The sequence below is a fragment of the Macaca fascicularis genome, chromosome 1, assembly GCF_037993035.2.
Source record: "Macaca fascicularis isolate 582-1 chromosome 1, T2T-MFA8v1.1".
Classification (NCBI taxonomy): domain Eukaryota; kingdom Metazoa; phylum Chordata; class Mammalia; order Primates; family Cercopithecidae; genus Macaca; species Macaca fascicularis.
In genome coordinates, this window is record NC_088375.1 from 84964468 (window position 1) to 84985461 (window position 20994).

A 20994-nucleotide genomic window follows, 5' to 3' on the forward strand; every position below is an offset into this window, starting at 1 on the left:
TAGCCAAAGCTTTAGCAGAAAAACGCCTGTGAAAAGCTTCAGCAGAGTCCTTCTTCACCATGACAGTGCTCCTCCTGCTCATTCCTCTCATCAAACAACAGCAATTTTGTGAGTGTTTCCATGGGCAATCATTAGGCATCCACTTTACAGTTCTGATTTGGTTCCTTTTGACTTCTTTTTGTTTCTGAATTTCAAAAAGTCTTTAAGGGCACCCATCTTTCTTCAGTTAATAATGTAAAGGAGACTACACTGACATGGTTACATTCTCAGGACCCTCTGTTCTTTAGGGATGGACTAAATGGGTGGTATAATTGCTTACAAAGTTGTCTAGAACTTAATGGAGCTTATGTTAAAAAATAAAGTTTATATTGTTAATTTTTATCTTTAAATTCTACTTTTCCACAAGCTTTCTGAAGTCCCCTCATATAAGGTAGCGTTGTAGCGACAAATTTCATTTGACTTTTAAAAAAAGTATTCTTCTGAAACATCCAAAAAGAAATAATATATTCCATTATAATTTAAACCATTTTCACTTCAGAGGTCCTAAGAAAAATAAAGCAATACCCAAACAAATAAATATGCTTTCTTTTCTGTTCACATGACCCCTGACCCTCTCTCCTTCATCACTCAGAATATATGCTCTATGAGGGTAGGATCTATGCCTTTCCCCTATTCACTATTATGTCCCCAGTGCCTAGAAGTACAGTGGGTTTTCCATAAACATGTGATGAATAAATCATGGATGGTAGAGAAAAAAAAAACCTCTGCTATTAATACAGGAATAAAATATCTTTCAGGCATAGTGGCAGACATTTAATATTTCTGAAAAGGTGCCCACATTGTCTACTTTTCAATAACAATTTCTCTAAGGAATTAAACAAGGTTAAAATTCAGTGAATTTTCTTCTGTCAGATAGGTTAATGTTTTTTGGCGGGGACTATAAATTTACTCAATAACAAAACAAAGACAAATGAACCATATTTAAATATATTGCCCCTGAAAAATATGTCTAGTTTCTCAAACATTCAACAGACAACATAGATTATTTCCATTCCTGTTATGCAAAAAAGCAAATGATTAAGTAAAACAAACATTTATATACCTTTGAAAGAGAATCAAGTTATTTGATTACAATTTAGATGGTGAAGTCACGTTTTCTTTCCTTTTTGTTCTTACCTTCACATGAACAGCCCTGTCTTATTAAACCCACCATCAAGGAGGTACACTGATGACACTTGGTAGGAGTAGTAAAAGATTTTACAAAAAACTGGTGAGTCTTGCGCTGCAAAACAAATTGATAAAAAAACACACATTGATTGTTTAAAAGATTTCCATAATGTGAGTCCCTATGCCCCATATCACTTTCTAGAATGTTTCCTAAATAGGAATATAATGAGTTATTTCCATTTCTCATTACATCTTCTTATGGTTTATGGTCTTTAAACATTTGTATTAGGTAATTTGAACTGGACTAAGCTAAAATAATTAAGAAGTTAAATGATAATCAATTACTCTTGAATGCCATTTGAAAAGTATGTAAAATAAATAATAGCTTTTTTGGGGGGCCATAAATCTTAGCTTCAGAATTTTAATAAATTATCCAAATTATTGTTCAGCAAATAGTTAAGTAAAATATTGCATATTTATACTTATACAAACATAGGATTTTAATGTGCTTTATATCTTCTTAGGAAAAAAATTATTTAAAATTATTGTTTCTATTGTAAATCATGTATTTCTCTTTCTGGGACCAAGGACAAATAATATGCTTCACAAATCAGTTTCCTCCTATGCAAAGAGGGAGTATAATACTTGAGCAGATAAAAATACACATATATTATTCCAGAGACAGATGGCAGATTGAAATTTCTTACTGAATATCCCATAGTTAAAGGTATTTTAGTCTTACCTGATTTACATGGTGGTAAGCAAATGTAGATTTTATCTCTTTGGAATATTCCTTTGTTTTCCAAATTAATTCTCTTAGCATGTTTTAACAATAAATGATGTATAATAAATAACCTTTCATTCTGCTGTGTGAACTTAGGAAAATTTACTAAATTCCTCTCTGTCTCACTTTCCTTATCTACAAAACAGGATAAATAATAGTATCTACCTAATGGAGTGGTTAAATGAGTATTAATATAAACAAAGTCTTTCAAACAGTACCTGGTACATACTAAGTACTCAAAAAACATTTCTTTTTTAAAGAAATAATTTCAACTCTTAGATTCATGGGTACACATGCAGGTTTGTTACCTACTGAGTATATTGTATGATGCTGAGGTTTAGGGTATGACTGATCCACATTACCCAAGTACAGAGCACAGTACCTAATTTATTAGCCCTGGCACCCCTCCCTCCTTCCCCTTCTCTAGTAGTCCCCAGAGTCTTTTGTTGCCATCTTTATGTCCATGGGTACCCAATGTTGTATGAATTTTGCTAATTATTTCTCTTTTAAATGTGTGATTGATTTAAACTACTAAGAACTCTACTCCATATTCTAATAAATTATGAATACTGATTTTAAAAGGTTATCAAGTAGCATTTATTTCAGTTGACACTAACATACGAACAAAAAACTTAAGGGAATATTTGAAGCTTTAAAATTCAAGTTAAAAATAAATCTTGTTCTTTTCAACTGGGATATATGATTTGTACACTACAAAAAAAGTTTTAAAAAATGAAAGAAGTAGATTATCTTTTCACATAGAAAAACCTGACTACCAGCATTAGTCAGAGAATGGGATGAGATTCTCAAATTTAGAGTGGTCATGAGCTCTGGTCCAACCTCAAACCATTCTGTTCTAGAAGTTCCTCACGATCTTTTGGTCAGTTTCAAAGCAGCACTGGGATTTGACTCTAAGTAGAACACAGACTATCTTATTACTAACTCTGCAACTGCTCCTATAGCTTCTGAGTCCCAGTCAGGGCGCAGACACTGTACCAGTACTTTACATAATTCATCTTATTTTGTGCAAACAACCACTTCACTTGAAAGATAGACACTATTTCCTTATATGAAGGAATCTATTAAAATCATAAAATTTTGCTCTTTCTCCTGTATACTACTTTTTAATTTCTGGCTCTTTGAGAAACTATTATGAGTAAATTTTCTAGTGCTAACTTTTTCAATTGTTCAGAATGCATTAATGCAAAAGATGTAAAGTTATTTTACTGGTTAGTCCTAGAGGATTTTAATACAAAGAAGGAAAAGTTAATCAACTGCTCTAAGTAGCTTCATGTTTTTCTTCTTCTAAAGAAAGACATATCTGAAACACTAGCAATGAAACAACTCTAGGGTTGACAAATTTATTAGTAATTCTTCACAATGCCCCTCAAATTGTATATATATACATATATATCATACACTTCCTCTCCAGCAAGAGATCTATTCAGGATGTCGCAATTCTGAATATGACAGCAGGGAAAAATACAACAACCCAGTGTTTTGGATGAGCATTAATTTTAGGTAATAAATCATCCAACTGGTAAGTGCTGGTTAAATTATGGGACAGGTTGTGCAATTTACTACTAAAGATTAAGGCATTTATGTTTTGCTAATCTCCACTAAGGACAGTATAACATAATTAAAGATTGTTATTCTGATGCCATCAATCTTTAGATAATACACAATAGGATTTTGTTTTTGTTTTGGTGTGAAAATGTATAAAGAAAGATACACAAATGATCAATTTTAGGGTCTAGATTCCTTGGCTTCTAATATCCCTGTTTCCTGCCTCCTGGTCAATATTTGATATCTAATACTTCCCTTTGGTGACAGCTAGAAGAGGAGAAGAAAATGAAAGGTATTAAAGTATGAACTAAAATTAGAATTTTAGATTACGTGATCATTCGGAGTAGAAAGAATTAACTATAACCTCAAATTTCAAAGTGGTAATTAGAAAGAGTTTTTTTCTACTCTGATTTTGTCTGTGTGTAGATTTTAAGCTACACATTGGAGAAAGAAAGTAAAATGTTTTTAACAGACGATGTGAGAGCCAAGTGGAACCAAGCACAACTCTTGGTGAAAGCTTCAGAATTTATTACAGATAATTAAACTTTTACCACTAATAAATGACAAGTCAAATAGTATCTCATACAACCCTTTCTTTTCTACAAAAAATTTTAAAACATTTTAAATAAATTAAATTTTCTGGCCGGGCACGGTGGCTCATGGCCGTAATCCCAAGCACTTTGGGAGGCCAAGGCAGGCAGATCACGAGGTTGAGAGATCGAGACCATCCCAGCCAACATGGTGAAACCCCGTCTCTACTAAAAATACAAAAATTAGTTGGGCGTGGTGGCAGGTTCCTGTAGTCCCAGCTACTCGGGAGGCTGAGGCAGGAGAATCGCGTAAACCTGGGAGGCAGAGGTTGCAGCGAGCTGAGATCACACCACTACACTCCAGCCTGGTGACAAAGTGAGACTTCGTCTCAAATAAATAAATAAATAAATAAATAAATTTTCTTTTAAAAAATAATATTTTTTCTTCCCTTTTAAAATTTCTATTTTGAGATAATTATAGATTCACTTCTCTATCTTTTAAAAAACATGAAATAAATTTTATTTCTTGGGGAAAATATTAGGTGCAACAAACTGAGTTAATATTTAGTTCATAAAATATTATCAGCTTGGTAGAAGCCTCACTCTAGTTTTGTCTTATTTTGCCTTTCATCCTTGATGATCCAATACCTTGGACATGTATATATCTTTATAAATTAGATAGTCTGAGTATGTGTTTTTATTTATATAAATGTGTTCCTGTTATATAACAGCTACATTTTAGGAATCTTTCCCCTATTTCCAACTCCCTACTGCCATAAAAAATACAGTAATAAACATCTTCATCATGTTGCCTAATGGATCTGTATGAAGGTTTTTCTAAAGGAAAGAGATTTTTCTGATGAAATGAGATTGCTGAGTCATACAGCTTACGTATGCCTCTACATTGCCTAGGTTCTCTCCCAAATGGCTGTACCCGTTTATACTTCCAGTATCCACGTGTGAAGCTGCCTGTTTCTCCACATCCATGATGTCATCTTACTTAATTTTATCTTGATTTTGAATAGAAAGTGATAGTAATTTTAAAATTAAATTTAAAAAATTTCTCCAATGATTAATGAAGTTGGACATTTCTTCACATGCTTGTTGACTATCGGGATTTCATCTTCTGGGAATTACTTATTTATATCACTTGCCAATCTTTCAACGGGACTTCCAGTCTTTTTCATATGGAGTTGCAGGAGTTTCTTATGTATTTTAGAAATAAACCTCTTATTAGTGGTAAACATTGCAGATATCTTCCACTAGTCTGTCATCATCTGTTAACAATGCTTTCACTGTAAAAACATTTTTAATTTTGATGTAAAGTCCACGAATATTTTCACCTTATGCTTGTGATTTGAGATCTTATATTTATTCCCAGTCACAAAAATTTTTTCTACATTTTCTGTGTTTTAAATTTTTAAAATCAAATTAATACATACACATGGCTGAAAAAGTAAAATGGTATTACAATGCTTATGACAAAATCAGAAGTATCCCTCCTACTTCCTAGAGGCAATTTCATTTAATTCTTCTTTTTTTAAAAGCTATTGCCCTCCTTCTGTAATAGATACCTCTCTTGGCAGGGGAGAGCTAGGAGTGGAAAGCCTATACCACAGTTTTTTGATTTGAGACATTATCTGTTCACTTCCTGCTATGGTAGAGAAGGATATGGCCCTTTTACACTATTTACTCCCTTTTTTCATTTTTCCCAATATTGTTATAGTACAGTTTTAGCTTAAAATTTATATGTAATGTCTAAGTTACTATGACTAGAGAATCATTATTCACTAAGAAGTACACTATGGTTATCATTTCTTACTTGTATAACCTTATGATTTTTCTAAAGTCAACAGTGCCCCTCCCACCCTTGACTTTTACCTTTCTGTATCTCTATCACTAATCTTCCAGACTCTTCTAAGGAACTGTAAAATCCCCTGGAATCTATTTACGACATGGTCATATACACTGGAAGCCTTTCAGCCCCTTTACCCCTTTATATCAACCTGAAGACAACCCGGCTGAAGCCCTCTGGTTTCCTATTCCAGTCTTTCTCTTAACCGGTCTGTGTACAATTCCTTCTTCTATAGGCCTCATGTCTTTCTCTTTCCTGGCCCCCTTCCTCGTTCTGGTAGAACTAATTAAGTTTCCTTAGAAAGTGGCACATGGGTGATAAATTTTTTTGAGCTCTGGAATTTCTCAAAATGCAGTTTTTTCCCCTGCAACTCGATGGGACATTTGACAGGGAATCAAAAATCCTAGCTTGAAATCATTTTACCTTCTAACTATTCTTTTCATTTTGCTTTGGATAAGTACGTCATTTCAATTCCTGAATATTTGGATGTGATTTTTTTTTTTTTTCCATCTCCTTAAAGGTTTAAAAAGTTCTATCTTTGGTATCTTGAAAACTCACACAATGATGTGACTGGGGACAGGTATTTGTCATCCACTAGTGCTAGTAGGCACTGATGGAAGTCTGCAATCTGGAAACACGTTTTTCAGTTACAGGAAAAAGTCTTTTACTTACTTGATAATTTCCTTCCTTTTCTTTTTTCTGTTTTCCTTTTCAGGAACTTCTATTTGTTGGATATTGATTTCTTCTATTTTCTTTTCCTAATTTCTACCTGATTTTTTGCAATATTTTCTAAGAGAATTCTCAAATGTATCTTTTGACTCACCTACTGAATTTAAAAAATATTTATCATATTTTCTTTGAGACTTCTTGTTCTCATATTGCGCTGTTTCTTTCTGCTTTTTGCATTGTCCCTTTTTCCTTCAACGAAAACAGGAAATATTTGTTTGTTTTGATCTTTTTCTTTTCTTTTTTTTTTTGAGACAGGGTCTCACCATGTCGCTGAGGCTGGAGTTTAGTGGTGCGATCTCAGCTCACTGCAGCCTTGACCTCCCAGGCTCAAGCGATCCTCCCTCCTCAGCCCCCAGGTAGCTGGCACTACAGGTGCACACCACCATGCCCGGCTAATTTTTGTATTTTTCATATAGACAGTGTTTTGCCATGCTGCCCCGGTGGGTCTTGAACTCCTGGGCTCAAGCGATCAGTCCACCTAAGCCTCCCAAAATGCTGGCATTACAGGTGTGAGCCACTATGTATCCCTGATCTTTTTCTTTTGTTAGATAATTTTGAAATGTCTACTGACTCTTGGGAATCTTAACGTTTACAACAGTCAGTAAAAAAGCTAAAGAGATTTTGTGTATATCTATGTATGCACATGTGAGAGCAAATATATGATGTGCTTGTTAAGAAGGGACCTAGCCATCTCATTAGGAAGCCCCAAATGACATTATCAATAGGTCTTTTCTGGGTCATTCAGTGGACCCAATAATCCACTGATATTCTCCGAGCAGAGTGGGGAGGAAGAGGCTATAGTCCCAACAGTCAGTATTCTGGGAGCTAAGCAGAGGAAAGGCTTTCAGGTCTCGCCATTCAGTACATGGACTTTTGACAAATCTCATTATTTGTGGTTTCACACTTCTTTCTCTCACCAACCAGTAAGCCTGGTGCCCCTAAACTTGTGGTCTTGTGGTCTCTTTGGTTTAATTACTTCACAAAATTAACATATTGCTGAATTGGGGTGGTTGTCTGGTTTTCAGAGCTGGTATAATACTTTATGTGGACTTTGAATCAATTCTCTAATCTATTCTAGACTCTTGCTTCATTCTTGCCTCTGAAACTACTTGGCGTCTTATCATTTTGGTTGTCTGAAGCTTGTTCCCTAGTACATTGCTCGGGAAGGGGTGTGGGAACAGATTTCCTGAGCTCTTACATATTCTTAATAGTTTTCTGCGGTCTTCATTTTTGGAGGATGCTTCATTATCCTTAAAATATTAAATCCTTAAAAATCTTTGACTTGTACTTTCCTTGGGTATCTTAAATGTGTTATTCCACTGCTGTTGTTTTTAGCATACTGCTACTATGAAAAAATCTGATGATAATCTCATTTTCTTTCCCCTTTAAGTGACATATTTTTTGCCTGAATGCCCAATACTTTTCCTTTTATTTATAAGCCATTAGTTTACTAGAATATTTTCTTTTGACTGGGTTGTCATATATCTTGTTTCCTGTTTTTCATCTTATCTGCCATCCTACTAACTTGTTTTTCTGTGATATCCATTTTGACCCTTCTACTATTAAAGTTATCTATTTAGTTATTTCAGCAGTTCTGTTTTCATGTCAAGTATTCCCAATTTATTTTTCTTCGTAACTACCTTACCCTGCCTCATGTTACCAACATACTTCTTATCTCTTTAAGGTTATTTTTAATGTTTATTTTAAATTCCTGTTCTATCTGGCCTTAAAATTTTGCTTTATCTGGGCACAGGTTATTTCAGTTTGTCTTTCTTCTATATCAGTTATATTTTTTGTATATTTTTTCAGGTTCATTGACCTCTCTCTCTCATTTTGTGGTTTATCCAAGGTTTATGTTCTGGAGAAGGAGATCATTCAGTTTTCCAATTTCTGGAATTTCTTTGTAGGAGCTTGAGACAAGCAACTACATCTTCTCATTCTACCAAATGTAATACTCATTCTACCAAAAGTGCTACTTATTATAATTACTTCAAAACATCGAATTTAAGAAGATGAGGCCGGGTGCAGTGGCTCAAGCCTGTAATCCCAGCACTTTGGGAGGCCGAGACGGGCAGATCACGAGGTTAGGAGATCAAGACCATCCTGGCTAACACGGTGAAACCCCGTCTCTACTAAAAAATACAAAAAACTAGCCAGGTGAGGTGGCGGGCGCCTGTAGTCCCAGCTACTCGGGAGGCTGAGGCAGGAGAATAGCCTAAACCTGGGAGGTGGAGCTTGCAGTGAGCTGAGATCCGGCCACTGCACTCCAGTCTGGGCGACAGAGTGAGACTCCGTCTCAGAAAAAAAAAAAGAAGAAAATGAAAAAGTGCTGTACCCTCTCCCTGCCTTTCCTATTGGTGATTATTTGCATTCACACAGAATTTATAAGTTTTTCTGTTTGTAACTTTGAAGAAATAATATCAAAAAAATCACAGCAAGTGCATAGAGCAGATAAAATTCATTTTTTTTGGAACACACTATGCTTATAACTTTATAACTAGATTGAGTACCTTAAGTGGAAAGCCAGTTGAACCAGGACATCCTTTTTTCCTTAAGGTTGGTGTGTGAACTGGAAGTGGAGTGGAGTCTACAGTCTGAACCCAGGAGCAAAAAAGGAAATAAATGTCATGAAACACTCCATTAATTTCAAATATAACTAGAAAGAAGCCAAAATAAATAAAACCAAACAAAACATCGATAAGGTAAAAAGTTCTACTAATTAATAATAAAGAAAACCTCAGTAAAGCTAAAATTCTCATAGTGCTGATAATTTAAATCTCTGCCTGCAATATCTACAAATGAAATATTTGTTCAATTAGTAAGTTACTTCAGTCTGGAAATACAAAAATAAATCATTTGGATCAAATGATCCAAATAAAAAAAGCCATAGCATGTGGCCTACACAAATATGAGGATATTTTTACATTCATCTGAATTTGCCATATTAATTCTAAAAAGTGTCTGAAAATGATTTATAATAAAATATTTAGAAGATTCTTTTAACTACTCAACTTTCATACACAGAACATATATTACATATATAGAACACAGCTCTGGATGTGAATACATAGACAGATAGAGACTGACACTGGGATTTTTGTGCAGAAATTAATTTCCAAAGAAGGGAATTATTTAATTTTATTGGAATTATTTAATATTATTGGAATTCTGACCTTAATACAAATTTAGTCACATACCGTATCTTTCTTAGGTAGCTATGTAAAATATGGTCTTCTTTTATGGGATTTTATTGTAAGCTATTTCTTTGAATGAAAAAAACCAATAATTTCACTGGATGTTATTATGGGGATAAAAGAGCCACTGCTTAATCAGCAAAGCAGTTTAAAAAAAAAAAAAAAAAAAAAAAAGACATGGAAAGTAACTTCCTTTCAGGATGCCAAGCAAAAAAATAAAAGGAAAAAGCCAGTCTTTGTATAAAGTACAGAATATTTTAAAATATTACAAGAAAAATGGATGGTCCTTTCTTTGCTGTTACTATACAACCTCGTCTTTGTTGTTACTATACAACAATCTATCTTTGTTGTTACCATACAACCTCCAAAACCAGAATATTTTATATGCACTATAGCCTTAAAACAAAATTCAGTCAAGTTTCTCAGTTTTCTGTTTGTGACTTTAGCTCTAATTTAGATTTTATTTACTTTTAAATAGCTTAAAAAGTTTTAAACCAAACTTATAATTTAACATTTGAAGAGATAAATATGAAAGATAAAAGAGAAGAATGCTGAAAATCTATGTAAGTTAATAAAAAACAATAGGAAACAAATTTGTCAAATTTACATAGAAAGTTCAAAGGTTATTAGAATTAAAAAGAATTAAGCAAGGGTGCTGGATACAAGATCTACAGAGTTTATAAAGACAAGGCAATGCACAGTAAGAAAATGTATTTAAAAAGAATCCCACTCACCATAGAAACAAAAAATTTAAGGTACCTAGGAACAAATCTAACAAGCAATATGAAATACACTGAAAATAATGAAACTTTATTGAAGGATATAAGAGAATCCCTAATATGTATACTATGTTCATAGATGGAATACTCAGTATCATGAAAGATGTCAATTCTCCTCAAATAGATCTATAAATTAATGCAATTCCAATCAAAAGCCCCATGTGAAACTTGACAAGTTGACCTTAAAAGTAATATGAAAAACTAAAAGGTCAAGAAGAAAAGGAAGAAGAAGGTAAGTGGGATGGCTCACCATACCAGGCATCAGGAATTATTTTAGAGTGAAAATAATTGTAATTAAGACAATTTACTGTCAATGCAGGAGTAACCAAAAGAACAATGCAAAAGAATTGAGAGTATCCAAACGGATACATGCATATAATGCAGAAACAGACATAACAAATCGATGGGAAATATAGCAGGGTCACGTGTTCATATGGGAAAAAGACATTAGAAGCCCATTTCCCATTATACATAGCAATATATATCAGTTTGATTAAGGTCCTAAACAAGTAAAAGCAAAATTTAAAAACTTTTAGAAGAAAATATAGAAGAAAATCTTTATAATCTCTGCAAAGAGAAGAACTGCTTTAAAAAGACATAAAAAGCAGAAGTCGTAAAGAAAAAGACTGATAAATCTGACTATTTTAAAATCAAAACTTTTGCAAGACAAAAAGACACCACAAATAAAATTTTAAAAGAAGCCACAGACTGGGAGAAAATATTTGCAATGCATATAGCTAGCAAAGAATTAGTATCTAGAGTATATAATGAACACAAAAAGCTATAGGAAAAATGATTCAATAGAACAACAAAGGACACAAACAGGCAAATCATCAGTGGTCAATAAACATACAAAAAGATGCTGAATAACACTAGAAAACAGATGCAAGGTAAAACAAAACTGATACTTCATATCCATCAAGCTGGCAAAAGTTAATGTGTGACAGTGAGGTGAGGATGTGGGGAAATTTAGAACTCACACACACTGCTGGGGGAGTGAAAATTGGTCCAACCACTGTGGAAAACAATTTGGTAAGAACCAGTTGAACTTGAAAATACATACAACATACAACTCAGTAATTCCACTAAGTATATATGCCAAACAAACTGCACATTTGCAAAAACAGATATGAGGATATTCACTTCAGCACTGATAACAACGAAAAACTGGAAAAACCGAAATATCCAACTACAGCAGAATGGATAAATAGTTGTGATATATGCCACAGTTGTAATGAATGAACTAAATGAACACATATTTGTAGGAATAAACCTGAAAAGCAGACTTTTGAATGAAAAAAATTACAAAAGGATACAGGTAATACTTATGTAAATTATAAACACATAATAAGCACTACTATATGTCATTTAGGATACAAATGAAATAAACATGTAAAACCAAGAAAGGGAAGATGCACATCAGTTTCAGGATATTTAGATATGTCTGGGAAAGAAGAGTGGGGAATGGTATACACGAGGATGTTTCAACTGTTTCTGAAATATATTTTCTTTGAATAAAAATCTGAAAAACAATTAAGCAAAATTTTCATATCTGTTTAATCTGTGGGTGATACTTACATGGGTGTTTATATTCTCTGAATGCTTGAAATATTTTATCATTAAAACAAAAATGTATAATCTCAAAATATTAAAACAATTATAACTAAAAACACAAGAGGGTCTCATTAACCAGTTTGGGGGAGTCTATCACAGAGTTAGAAAAAACAAGTCAGAACTTGACCACAATCTCACACTTCGCTTCAGACAGCTCTTCAGATTGGACTATCTGCTTCTATTGGAATGCTAGACACAGCTCTGGAGATTTAAAAAAAAGGAAAGCAAAGGAGCTTTGTTTGAATCGTGATGCTGAATGAAGAACCAGAGTTGAATCTTAAGGTAGGATGGCATGGACTGAGGTACAACATTCTTTGGACTTGTGGAAGAAATGATCTCTGATGAGAAAATTGGCCTATTGGCTATTTAAAACCATTGATTGACATTTAGTGTAAACACAGCACTGTTTTTTGCAGTACGAAATGCCAGGATTTAGTTGACTGTTACCAATTTAGCAGTTAGAATGAACTATTCAGTTGCCAGAAGTGGCTATTTTATTTTTCAGCTCTACTTATGATGTAACAGGTTAGTTATATCATGACTTATTACATTTATTAGAAGAATTAAAATATGAGAATGGCACCTGCATTGCCATTTGCCTAGAGTTTCTAATAATTCAAAAATTTACATAATTAATCTTCTGTTCTACACAGTTCTCTAATTAAAGACCATCTTTCTAGTTAGTTTTGTCTATTTCAGGTTGACTATTTGAGGACAATGTGCTCTTTAGTTTTTTACTTCTACCTACATTATTAGTTAAACGTAATGATCTCCAACAGACTGTAACTTATTACATAATATATTTGGTTAAGAGAGAGACAGACTTGTTTTATTCAATTCCCTCTTTCCTGACACAAGTGAAAAGTTGGGGAGCAGGGCTGCTCCAATGAGGCACCTTAACTGGCTCAGCTTCACTAGATGTGGAAGGAGATGTGGACCGTGACTGGATGTGAAACTTGACGCTCGGGTTCCATACATATGTGTTCTCAACGGGATCAGTCTAGGAAAATAAGTCGGGAAAAACAAAAACCCAAAAAATCACTTTTAAACAATGTGCAGCTCTTAGCAAATTTCTGTAAGGCATGATTACGACAACATTTCTTGAGAAAGGAGGATAACAAACTTTAGTTTGAATATTCACATTAGGGATACATCATTATACAGAAGCATAACCACTAGCTCTAATGTAAACAAGGATTGACACAATAGTTAACCAAAGGCTCCTCCCTGATCTTCACTGTTGATCTCTTACTTTGAGCACTGGTCCTACTGCACATTCTACGTTGGTATTCCACATGGAACTTTTTATTTCACGAAACAAATCATACATGTGAAATAAATGTGGAGTACTTAATAGAGATACATACTGCAGATTAAAGATAATTTTGTCCTTGATAAGAATGAAGTTTGGTCTTTTACTACTCATCAATTGAAAGTAAAAAAACCCTAACCTATCAGTTTTGTGCAGGACACTAAAGGAAGTCTTCCCTTTATTTTGCACCAGTAGAAAAATCAGCACTTATATTCAGTCGCATCCTTTTAAACCAAGTATTTTTAGAAATTAAAAATGCTTTGGGTTAAAATTTAGCATAAAAGATCTTATGAAGCATACTGATTGACTAGTCGGTTTGGCAAGTTTCATAGTGACTAGGATTGACTTTTTAAAATGATAGGACAATGAAGACAATTTGGAAAAGTGGTTCAGGAATTTATTCTGAATATGTTGTACAACAAAACAATGCTTAGATCAGAAGTCACAAATCACAAGAACAGCATCAGTTTAAGAATTCAAACATGAACTTATAATTATTTTCCTTTGTTCTTACTATGGCTATATTTTAGAGGGAAGACATGATGATAATGTACCCCTTAGAAATGTCACTGATGAAAGATTCAGGTGCAGTTGAAACTGCTGGCAAAGTAGAACTGTTAAAACAATGAATTAAAATATAATGCCCTGTACTCAAAACTAAGTGAAAAGCAAAATTTCTTTAAAATTCTGGGTTGAATGATAAATAATTGAGAATAGAAATACTTGGAAAAGAAGGTTCCCCTAGAAATTAACTTCATAGATTTGTTTTTAGTTCAACAGAACTCTGGGCATGTGGCTTCAATCTCTAAGGGCACAAATTGTTTTCTCAAGTTGGGGATATTTTCCTATTGATAATTATGTAGAACACTGTTATCCATGTATGATATGCTGCATATGTTAAAAACAGTCAACTTTTGTTCAATGTGGAGAATTTTAAAAATCTGGCAAGTGTATGGGAGGAACAGGCTAGCAGGCTGGGAAACACCATCGTAGCCCTCCATTGGTGCCCACTACGGCCTTCCTGGGTGGTGGACATGGAAAGGTATTCTGGTAACCACAAAGCCACTGCCAGGCCATAAACTTTCAGCTAGTGGATTTGGGAAAAGTAGGGAGAAGAAGGGTCTCACTGAAGGCATTAGGGGTCTTGGAGCAGCAACCATTTACCAACTGCTAGGATACTCAATATTTTAAAAAGTGGCACCACTGAACTAAAGCTTACCAGCTGAATATCAGCTCTGTATGTGTGATGTGGCTGATTTCATGAAACTAGTATGCCTTGTGAAGTTGGAGAGCCAGGCCTGTATCCCATCTCTTGAGTCCAAATTCAGCACTATTTCTGTTCTACCAGAGGCATCTCCACAGCAGAGTAATTTACTCAAAGTAATTTAATAATCAAGGAGGCTAAGTAATATTATCTCCTTTCCTGATAGTAAATTTTGACCAGGAAAAGAAAAAGTGGAAGAAAATGGGACTCAAGACACATTTTGCCCAGTTTACAATTTTATTCAGGAACAGCCATGGAGAAAGTAATCAGTTTAGATTATAAATATGAAATATGACCCTGAGTTGGGAATACGGCAGAAATGTCTTTCAGTTTCTAAAAGTCTCCTCCTCCTAGTTTTCATAAGATTATATACATTGCAAGGAGAATCAGGAGTCCATGGAGAGAGGCTTCAGTTAAAATGGAATTAAGAAGCAAAGCAGAATTGATACATTTTATACCAGTGAGAACTTAAAACTGACTGAAATATCAATTCAGGAAGTTTTAAGGTATCTAACTAGGGGACGTTCTATGTGTAAAAAAAACTGGGCCATCTTAGGAAAATTTAAAAGTTTCTGACCTGTTGCAAAAGGCTTTAGCCCCACAGCCTGACTGAAAGACATAAAATGAGAAGTTCCTGTGTGAAAGGTAATGCTGTGTATATGTGAATAGCTGATATTACGGCTTTGTATATCTGGGTTTGATTATTTCAAAAACTCTTTAAAAATGGGAAAGGCCAAGTGTTTGCTGTTTCCAAAAGCACAGGTTGAAATTTTACAGCAGGTCTGCTCTTCAAGCTGTTTAAACACATGCTGACAGAAGTTGGGCATACTGTCTTATACTTTCTCACATTAAAATTAGAAAACACTGCCTTATGCCATTTTGTCAGTATACGGTCTAATGGAAGGTTATATCATGAAATCAGCAAACCTAAAAAGCAGTGCTTTCTCTAGCCCCAGAGCTGGTTGTTAAAACACTTACCAGCATGTTTGCTGATCCTATGAAAATGTGATATTATGACAGTGGGATATTGGAGACAGGAAAAATACACTATCAAGTTAATTTGTGACTACACAAATTAGTAACTCTTAAATAACTCTTGAGGCTTTTAACACACACCTCTTGGCTCCTCTGTCAAGTCTTATTCTCCTAACTAGTTTTTCTCCATCAATAAAAATGAAAGAGAATATGGATATGGATAGATTTAAAAGTGATTTTCTTTGCTGAATGAGGTAAAAGGTGGTTATTCAGAAATAGAAAATATTTAATTTAAATGAAAACACTTGTAATAAAGTAGAATAATGAAAATTAACATACTAGCTTTTTAGAGTTGTATACTCTTAAAGTAAAAATCAATTTCAGAGTTTAAACAAAATCAAGTAATTTTTCCTTTAAAAAATAGTAAAAGTAAGTGAAAATACTGAAATATTTTGAGATGGTATTAGGCATATTAAAAAGTTGGACTATGTCAATTATAGTGATAGTCGTATCTTTAATTTTAAAAACCTATGAACATAATAATTAAAATTTAAAAATTACCACTTTACTTTCAAAGTGTGTTTCTTTTAAAGACAAAGGACAAAGTTTGGTAAAGATGAATAAACTCAGGGCAAAAACCATTTCAAATATCAAAAAAAAAAAAAAAATGTCCAGGACTTTTAAATGAAGCTAATGCTAATAACATTAATAGATTTAAATATTTCATTTCATTTCTCGGTTATCACCAGTGTAAACAACATCTCAAAAGTGGTGTAACACTAAAAATAAGAAAAATACAAATCACTTATTTTTTTCATTCAGGTTTTAATTATTACCAACCAGAATGGAATTTTCAGGAAGTTACTAATTTTAACCACAAGTAAATGCTTACCAATGCATTTATAATTAATGGCTTATTCTATCCACTAAAAAGCAATTAATTCTATTAAACTTTCAGAATATTCAGTGAATACATGCTGGCATTTAAAGATAGCCTATGATTCAGTTTAACAATGAATTGTCAATGACTCTGATATAGTATAGCAGCAAAGCAACTAATACATACCATTAGTTATTTTATTACGAAGTATTTTAAAACCTTAAAAACATAATCATTATTAATATTATATTTTAGTCACAGAAGTTAAAATATTCTTTTTATCATTTTTTATGTGCTAAAATACTATAGCATTAAGTATAATAATGCAGCAAAAGCTAATAAACATACAAATAGCAGAGATATTATAAATTCAATATAAGAAATATCTTTAAGTAAATGCAATTTTTTCTTTTTTTTTTTTTGGTTAGCTAATTTTCTTTTCCTAAGTAAACATACTTTAAGGTGTTACTCTGACGAAGTCATTAGAAACATCTACTATACTTCAGTATCATTTTTACTTAATGCTCTGTTAAAAAAGAAGAAAAGCTGAATATTAGTGGTACTGTCCACACTGTGAAACATTTTAATGCAAAATGTTCATAATGGTCCCTGAATTTATTAGGATTTTTCTACTAAAAGATCTTCAAATGTATTTTTACAGTAGTACATTAAAAAAGGTTTTTCCTCCCCCCTCAGGATCACAGAACTGATTTTTAGATGACCCGCTTATCAAGAATTCCTCAAATTATGGACAGTATGGTTTTCCCATAAATAATAAAATTAACTAAACCCACTCATCTTGAATATGTATCAACAGGCCTTTTCTACTGCCTAAATAATTACAGATTTGTACAAGTAACAACCCTCTCATAAGAAACCTTGTTTCAAAGTAGAAAACACCAAGATTTGACCATGGATTATACATGGTCAACCTACTAAAAATTAGCTTGCATTTAACAAGTTGTTTGTTATTGCTAAATGTAAAACTGTAAGTTAAAAAGTCCCAGTTTCTTTTCTTTTCTCTCTCTTTTTTTTTTTTTTTTTTTTGAAACAAGGTCTTTCTCTGTTGCCCCCAATGTACGGCAGTGGCACAATCATGGGTCACTAAAACCTTGAACTCCTGAGCCGAAGAGATCCTCCTACCTCAGCCTCTAGAGTAGCTGTGAATATGGGTATGTGCCACCATGCCTGGCTAATTTTTATAAAACTTTTTTTGTAGAGGTAGGGTCTCCCTGTGTTGCCCAGGATGGTCTCGAACTTCTGGGCTCGAGCGATTCTCCTGCCTCGGCCTCCCAAAGTGCTGGGATTACAGGCTTGAACTACCATGCCTGGCCAAAATCCAGTCTCTATCAATTTTCTTTATCCTTTAGCTAGAAGTATTTTGAAAACAAAGTGGAAGGTAATTTAGTATTTTGTATTTAGAACACGTATAAACTCAAATCTTCAGTGATATATTTATTGCTGTTAACTGAGCTTATGATACAAAAACAGTATTATAGAAGTACTATATCATTTGGAAAACAGTAAATACATTTTATTGCTCTAGAACAAATCCTAACAAATGACTAAAGGTTATGACCAGTAACGGTAAGCTTCCTAGTTATATATAATGCACCTTGTTTCCCTTTAAGAAAATTTATTCTCAAGTTATTTTCAATATACTGATTTGAATATTTAGTCTGGAGAATTTACACATATTCTAACAAAACATAAGAGAAAGTTAAGCCATATGTGGGCTATAAAATTTCTGCTCCAAACTCTAAAGGAACAATCTGAAATAAGACATTCAGCGTTTCTCACTATTAATGAAAGCACTGTGGAAATCTCCCTCATCATTTCTATTTGGACATTAACAATACCATCAATAAAAAGTTTTTCTTCTACTATACTTAATACTACTTATAAAGAAAAGTATTCAAACTGTAAATGAGGTTTAATAGCATACTAGAAAAAAGAATGCAAGAAACATTCTTTTGTAATACTACCTCATTCATATGACATTTCATAAATATTTATTAAAATACTGCACATTTTCTTGTCTAAAACCATGGTATATAACATAAAATCTTATGCTACTGTTACAACAGAGGCCATTGTTAAGAATGGTAACTATTTGTGTCCTACTGAAATACATCGATGTCCCAGGGAACACTGAGGTTCTACACTACGCCACTGAGATGCTTCTATTTAACAGCTGAGTAATTTGTAATTCTTCAAGCATCTTCACAGGCACTATTACTTTTCAGTGGCTGACTTTTTTTGTCAGATGCTTAACCAAAGAAAAACTGAAGGAGGCCAGAAAAGCAGATAACCAAGCTTATTATATCTATGTTTAAAATAATCATATGTAATTATAAGTCAATAGATTATGGTTAATTATAGTTTATTCATATCCCATAGAAGAAAGACATAGAATTAAGGAGAGACCTTATAACAGCTATTTCCCTCCACAATTTTTTTCTTATTTCAAGATTCACAAAAAATGTTCTAGGTGGCCAAGGCCCCAGAATGTCTGCAAGGCAAGTGAGACAAAATTAATCCATAATAAAATTAGAGAAACAAATCCTAAATTATAACCTTATTAAGAAAAACAAGTAGTTAAAAATTTAGTCAATTCACAGGCTGATGATTTGACCCTAATATAATTGGGCACAGAACATATGGTTTTCCCTTCTAGAGGTTATGTAATGTAATCAACATATATTCAGATTCATTTGATAAATCCAAATATCTAATGGTTTTAAGTCTCAACAATTTTCAAAATAATCAAGCAATCAGTTGAACTAGTAATCTTCCATAAACACAATAATTAATGAGATATCACTTGAATGCAGTTCTACTGGCCATAGTACAAGTATCCGAAATGCTTATTCATTATTAAGCAGCAATCCGAAAATATTATATATGCTATATTAGAGTTATTCAAGTTTATTTTACAACCAACCCTCCACCATACCAGAAAGACAGAACCACAGGAAGCAGGAGGCCACCCCAACTGCTTCCCATGCCTACCACAAACCAGAGAATTCCCTCATCTAGAACTTTCCGAGTCCAAGAATTCTGAATGTAAAGTGTTGATCAATCTCCATGGAGATGACCAGTGAACATTACGAACTTGTATCTATCACTGACTTTCCTTTTTAATGTTACTATTTTACATAGTATATGAAATCCCAACACTGTCAGCTACCCTGTCGCTTTTCCAATAGGGAGTATGTATGTGTGTATATGACTAGTGTTGGGATGTAGAAAAATTCCAACTCTGGGCATGTCAGAATCTTGTAGCACAGGGGTAGTGGTTGACTCATTTCAAGTTGAGAAACATGGAGCTAGCATTAGTATAGGAAGATATTTACAGTTTGTTAATAATACATATATAAATAATGTTACTGATATTTTTTAAATCTTGGAATTATGTTAGAATAGAAAGGATTTATTATTAACATTATTTCCGCAGATGTAGATACATATTTTGGGAAATTCCTTTGAACTACATTAGGAAAAAACCCCAAGATTTCTCCAGAACTGATTTACATAAAATTGTAGTCAATCATTAAGATGTATAATTTATTCCAAATCATTTTTGAATTTTGTACAACATGAATTATCAAGTTTTCTTTCTACATAATTAAAATCTCTAAGAAACAATCTACATATTTGCTTACAACAGATTCTTAGGAGCCCATGTACTTTATCTCTGACTAATTTAGAAGGCATACTTTAGGATCACTTTTCCCTTTGATCAAAATAAAAAAGATATCTTATCATTTTAGTAGTTTGGTTGTAGTAATTTATATGAACATTCCCAAAGCTTTGCGGCCAAAGCCAAAAAATAAAAAAACACATAAAAGCAGCACAGCAACAGCAGGAGCAGCAGCACAAACATGCAATAAATGTAATAATATACCACAAAAACATTAACAGGTTCAGCAATCACAGGCAAAAGGATGAGAGAGGGGTAAAGTCTCAGGATGGGTACATAAGTGCAAAAGTCTCTTACACGTCTGCCTTTGCTAGCTGGAGTACAGGATGGAGAGCGCTTCAACAAAGAAAGGAGAATACAACATGTTACAAATATTTACACACATAAGACTCTCAAGGACTACTATTGTATTAACAGAAAAAGTATATAAACATACACAGAAGGCCACTGTTTTGGATAGGCTGAATGTACATGTATTTTTAGGAAAACCTAGAGGATAGGATGGTAAAGAAACAGTTGTTTGGACTACATCTAAGGTTGATAAACTTTTCACTGGCCCATGTACAGTGACCCACACAAGGCTTCATCAAGTGACGGACAATTTCTTTTCTGGAAAGGTTGGCAGTAGCAGACTGGAACAAA

The 20994-nt window shown here is 33.4% G+C and overlaps 1 protein-coding gene across 42 annotated transcripts in view; it reads right to left on the minus strand.

Moving 5' to 3' along the window:
* Window positions 1–20994, minus strand: part of CDC42BPA (CDC42 binding protein kinase alpha) — a 328933-nt gene that overhangs the window by 55350 nt on the left and 252589 nt on the right. For 18 of the 42 annotated variants that reach the window (XR_010585989.2, XR_012433742.1, XR_010585975.2 and 15 more), the window contains 4 exons: window positions 20650–20688; window positions 13114–13218; window positions 9142–9225; window positions 1177–1282 (listed from right to left, as the gene is read on the minus strand). Coding sequence is in view for 37 of the 42 variants with exons in the window: in XM_005541035.4 (XP_005541092.3) it covers window positions 1177–1282; window positions 9142–9225; window positions 13114–13218; window positions 20650–20688 (334 nt within the window). In the remaining 5 variants the exon portion in view is untranslated. The remainder of the gene's footprint in view (window positions 1–1176; window positions 1283–9141; window positions 9226–13113; window positions 13219–20649; window positions 20689–20994) is intronic. The other 24 variants (XM_015450763.3, XM_074037780.1, XM_074037824.1 and 21 more) reach the window with 5 other exon arrangements.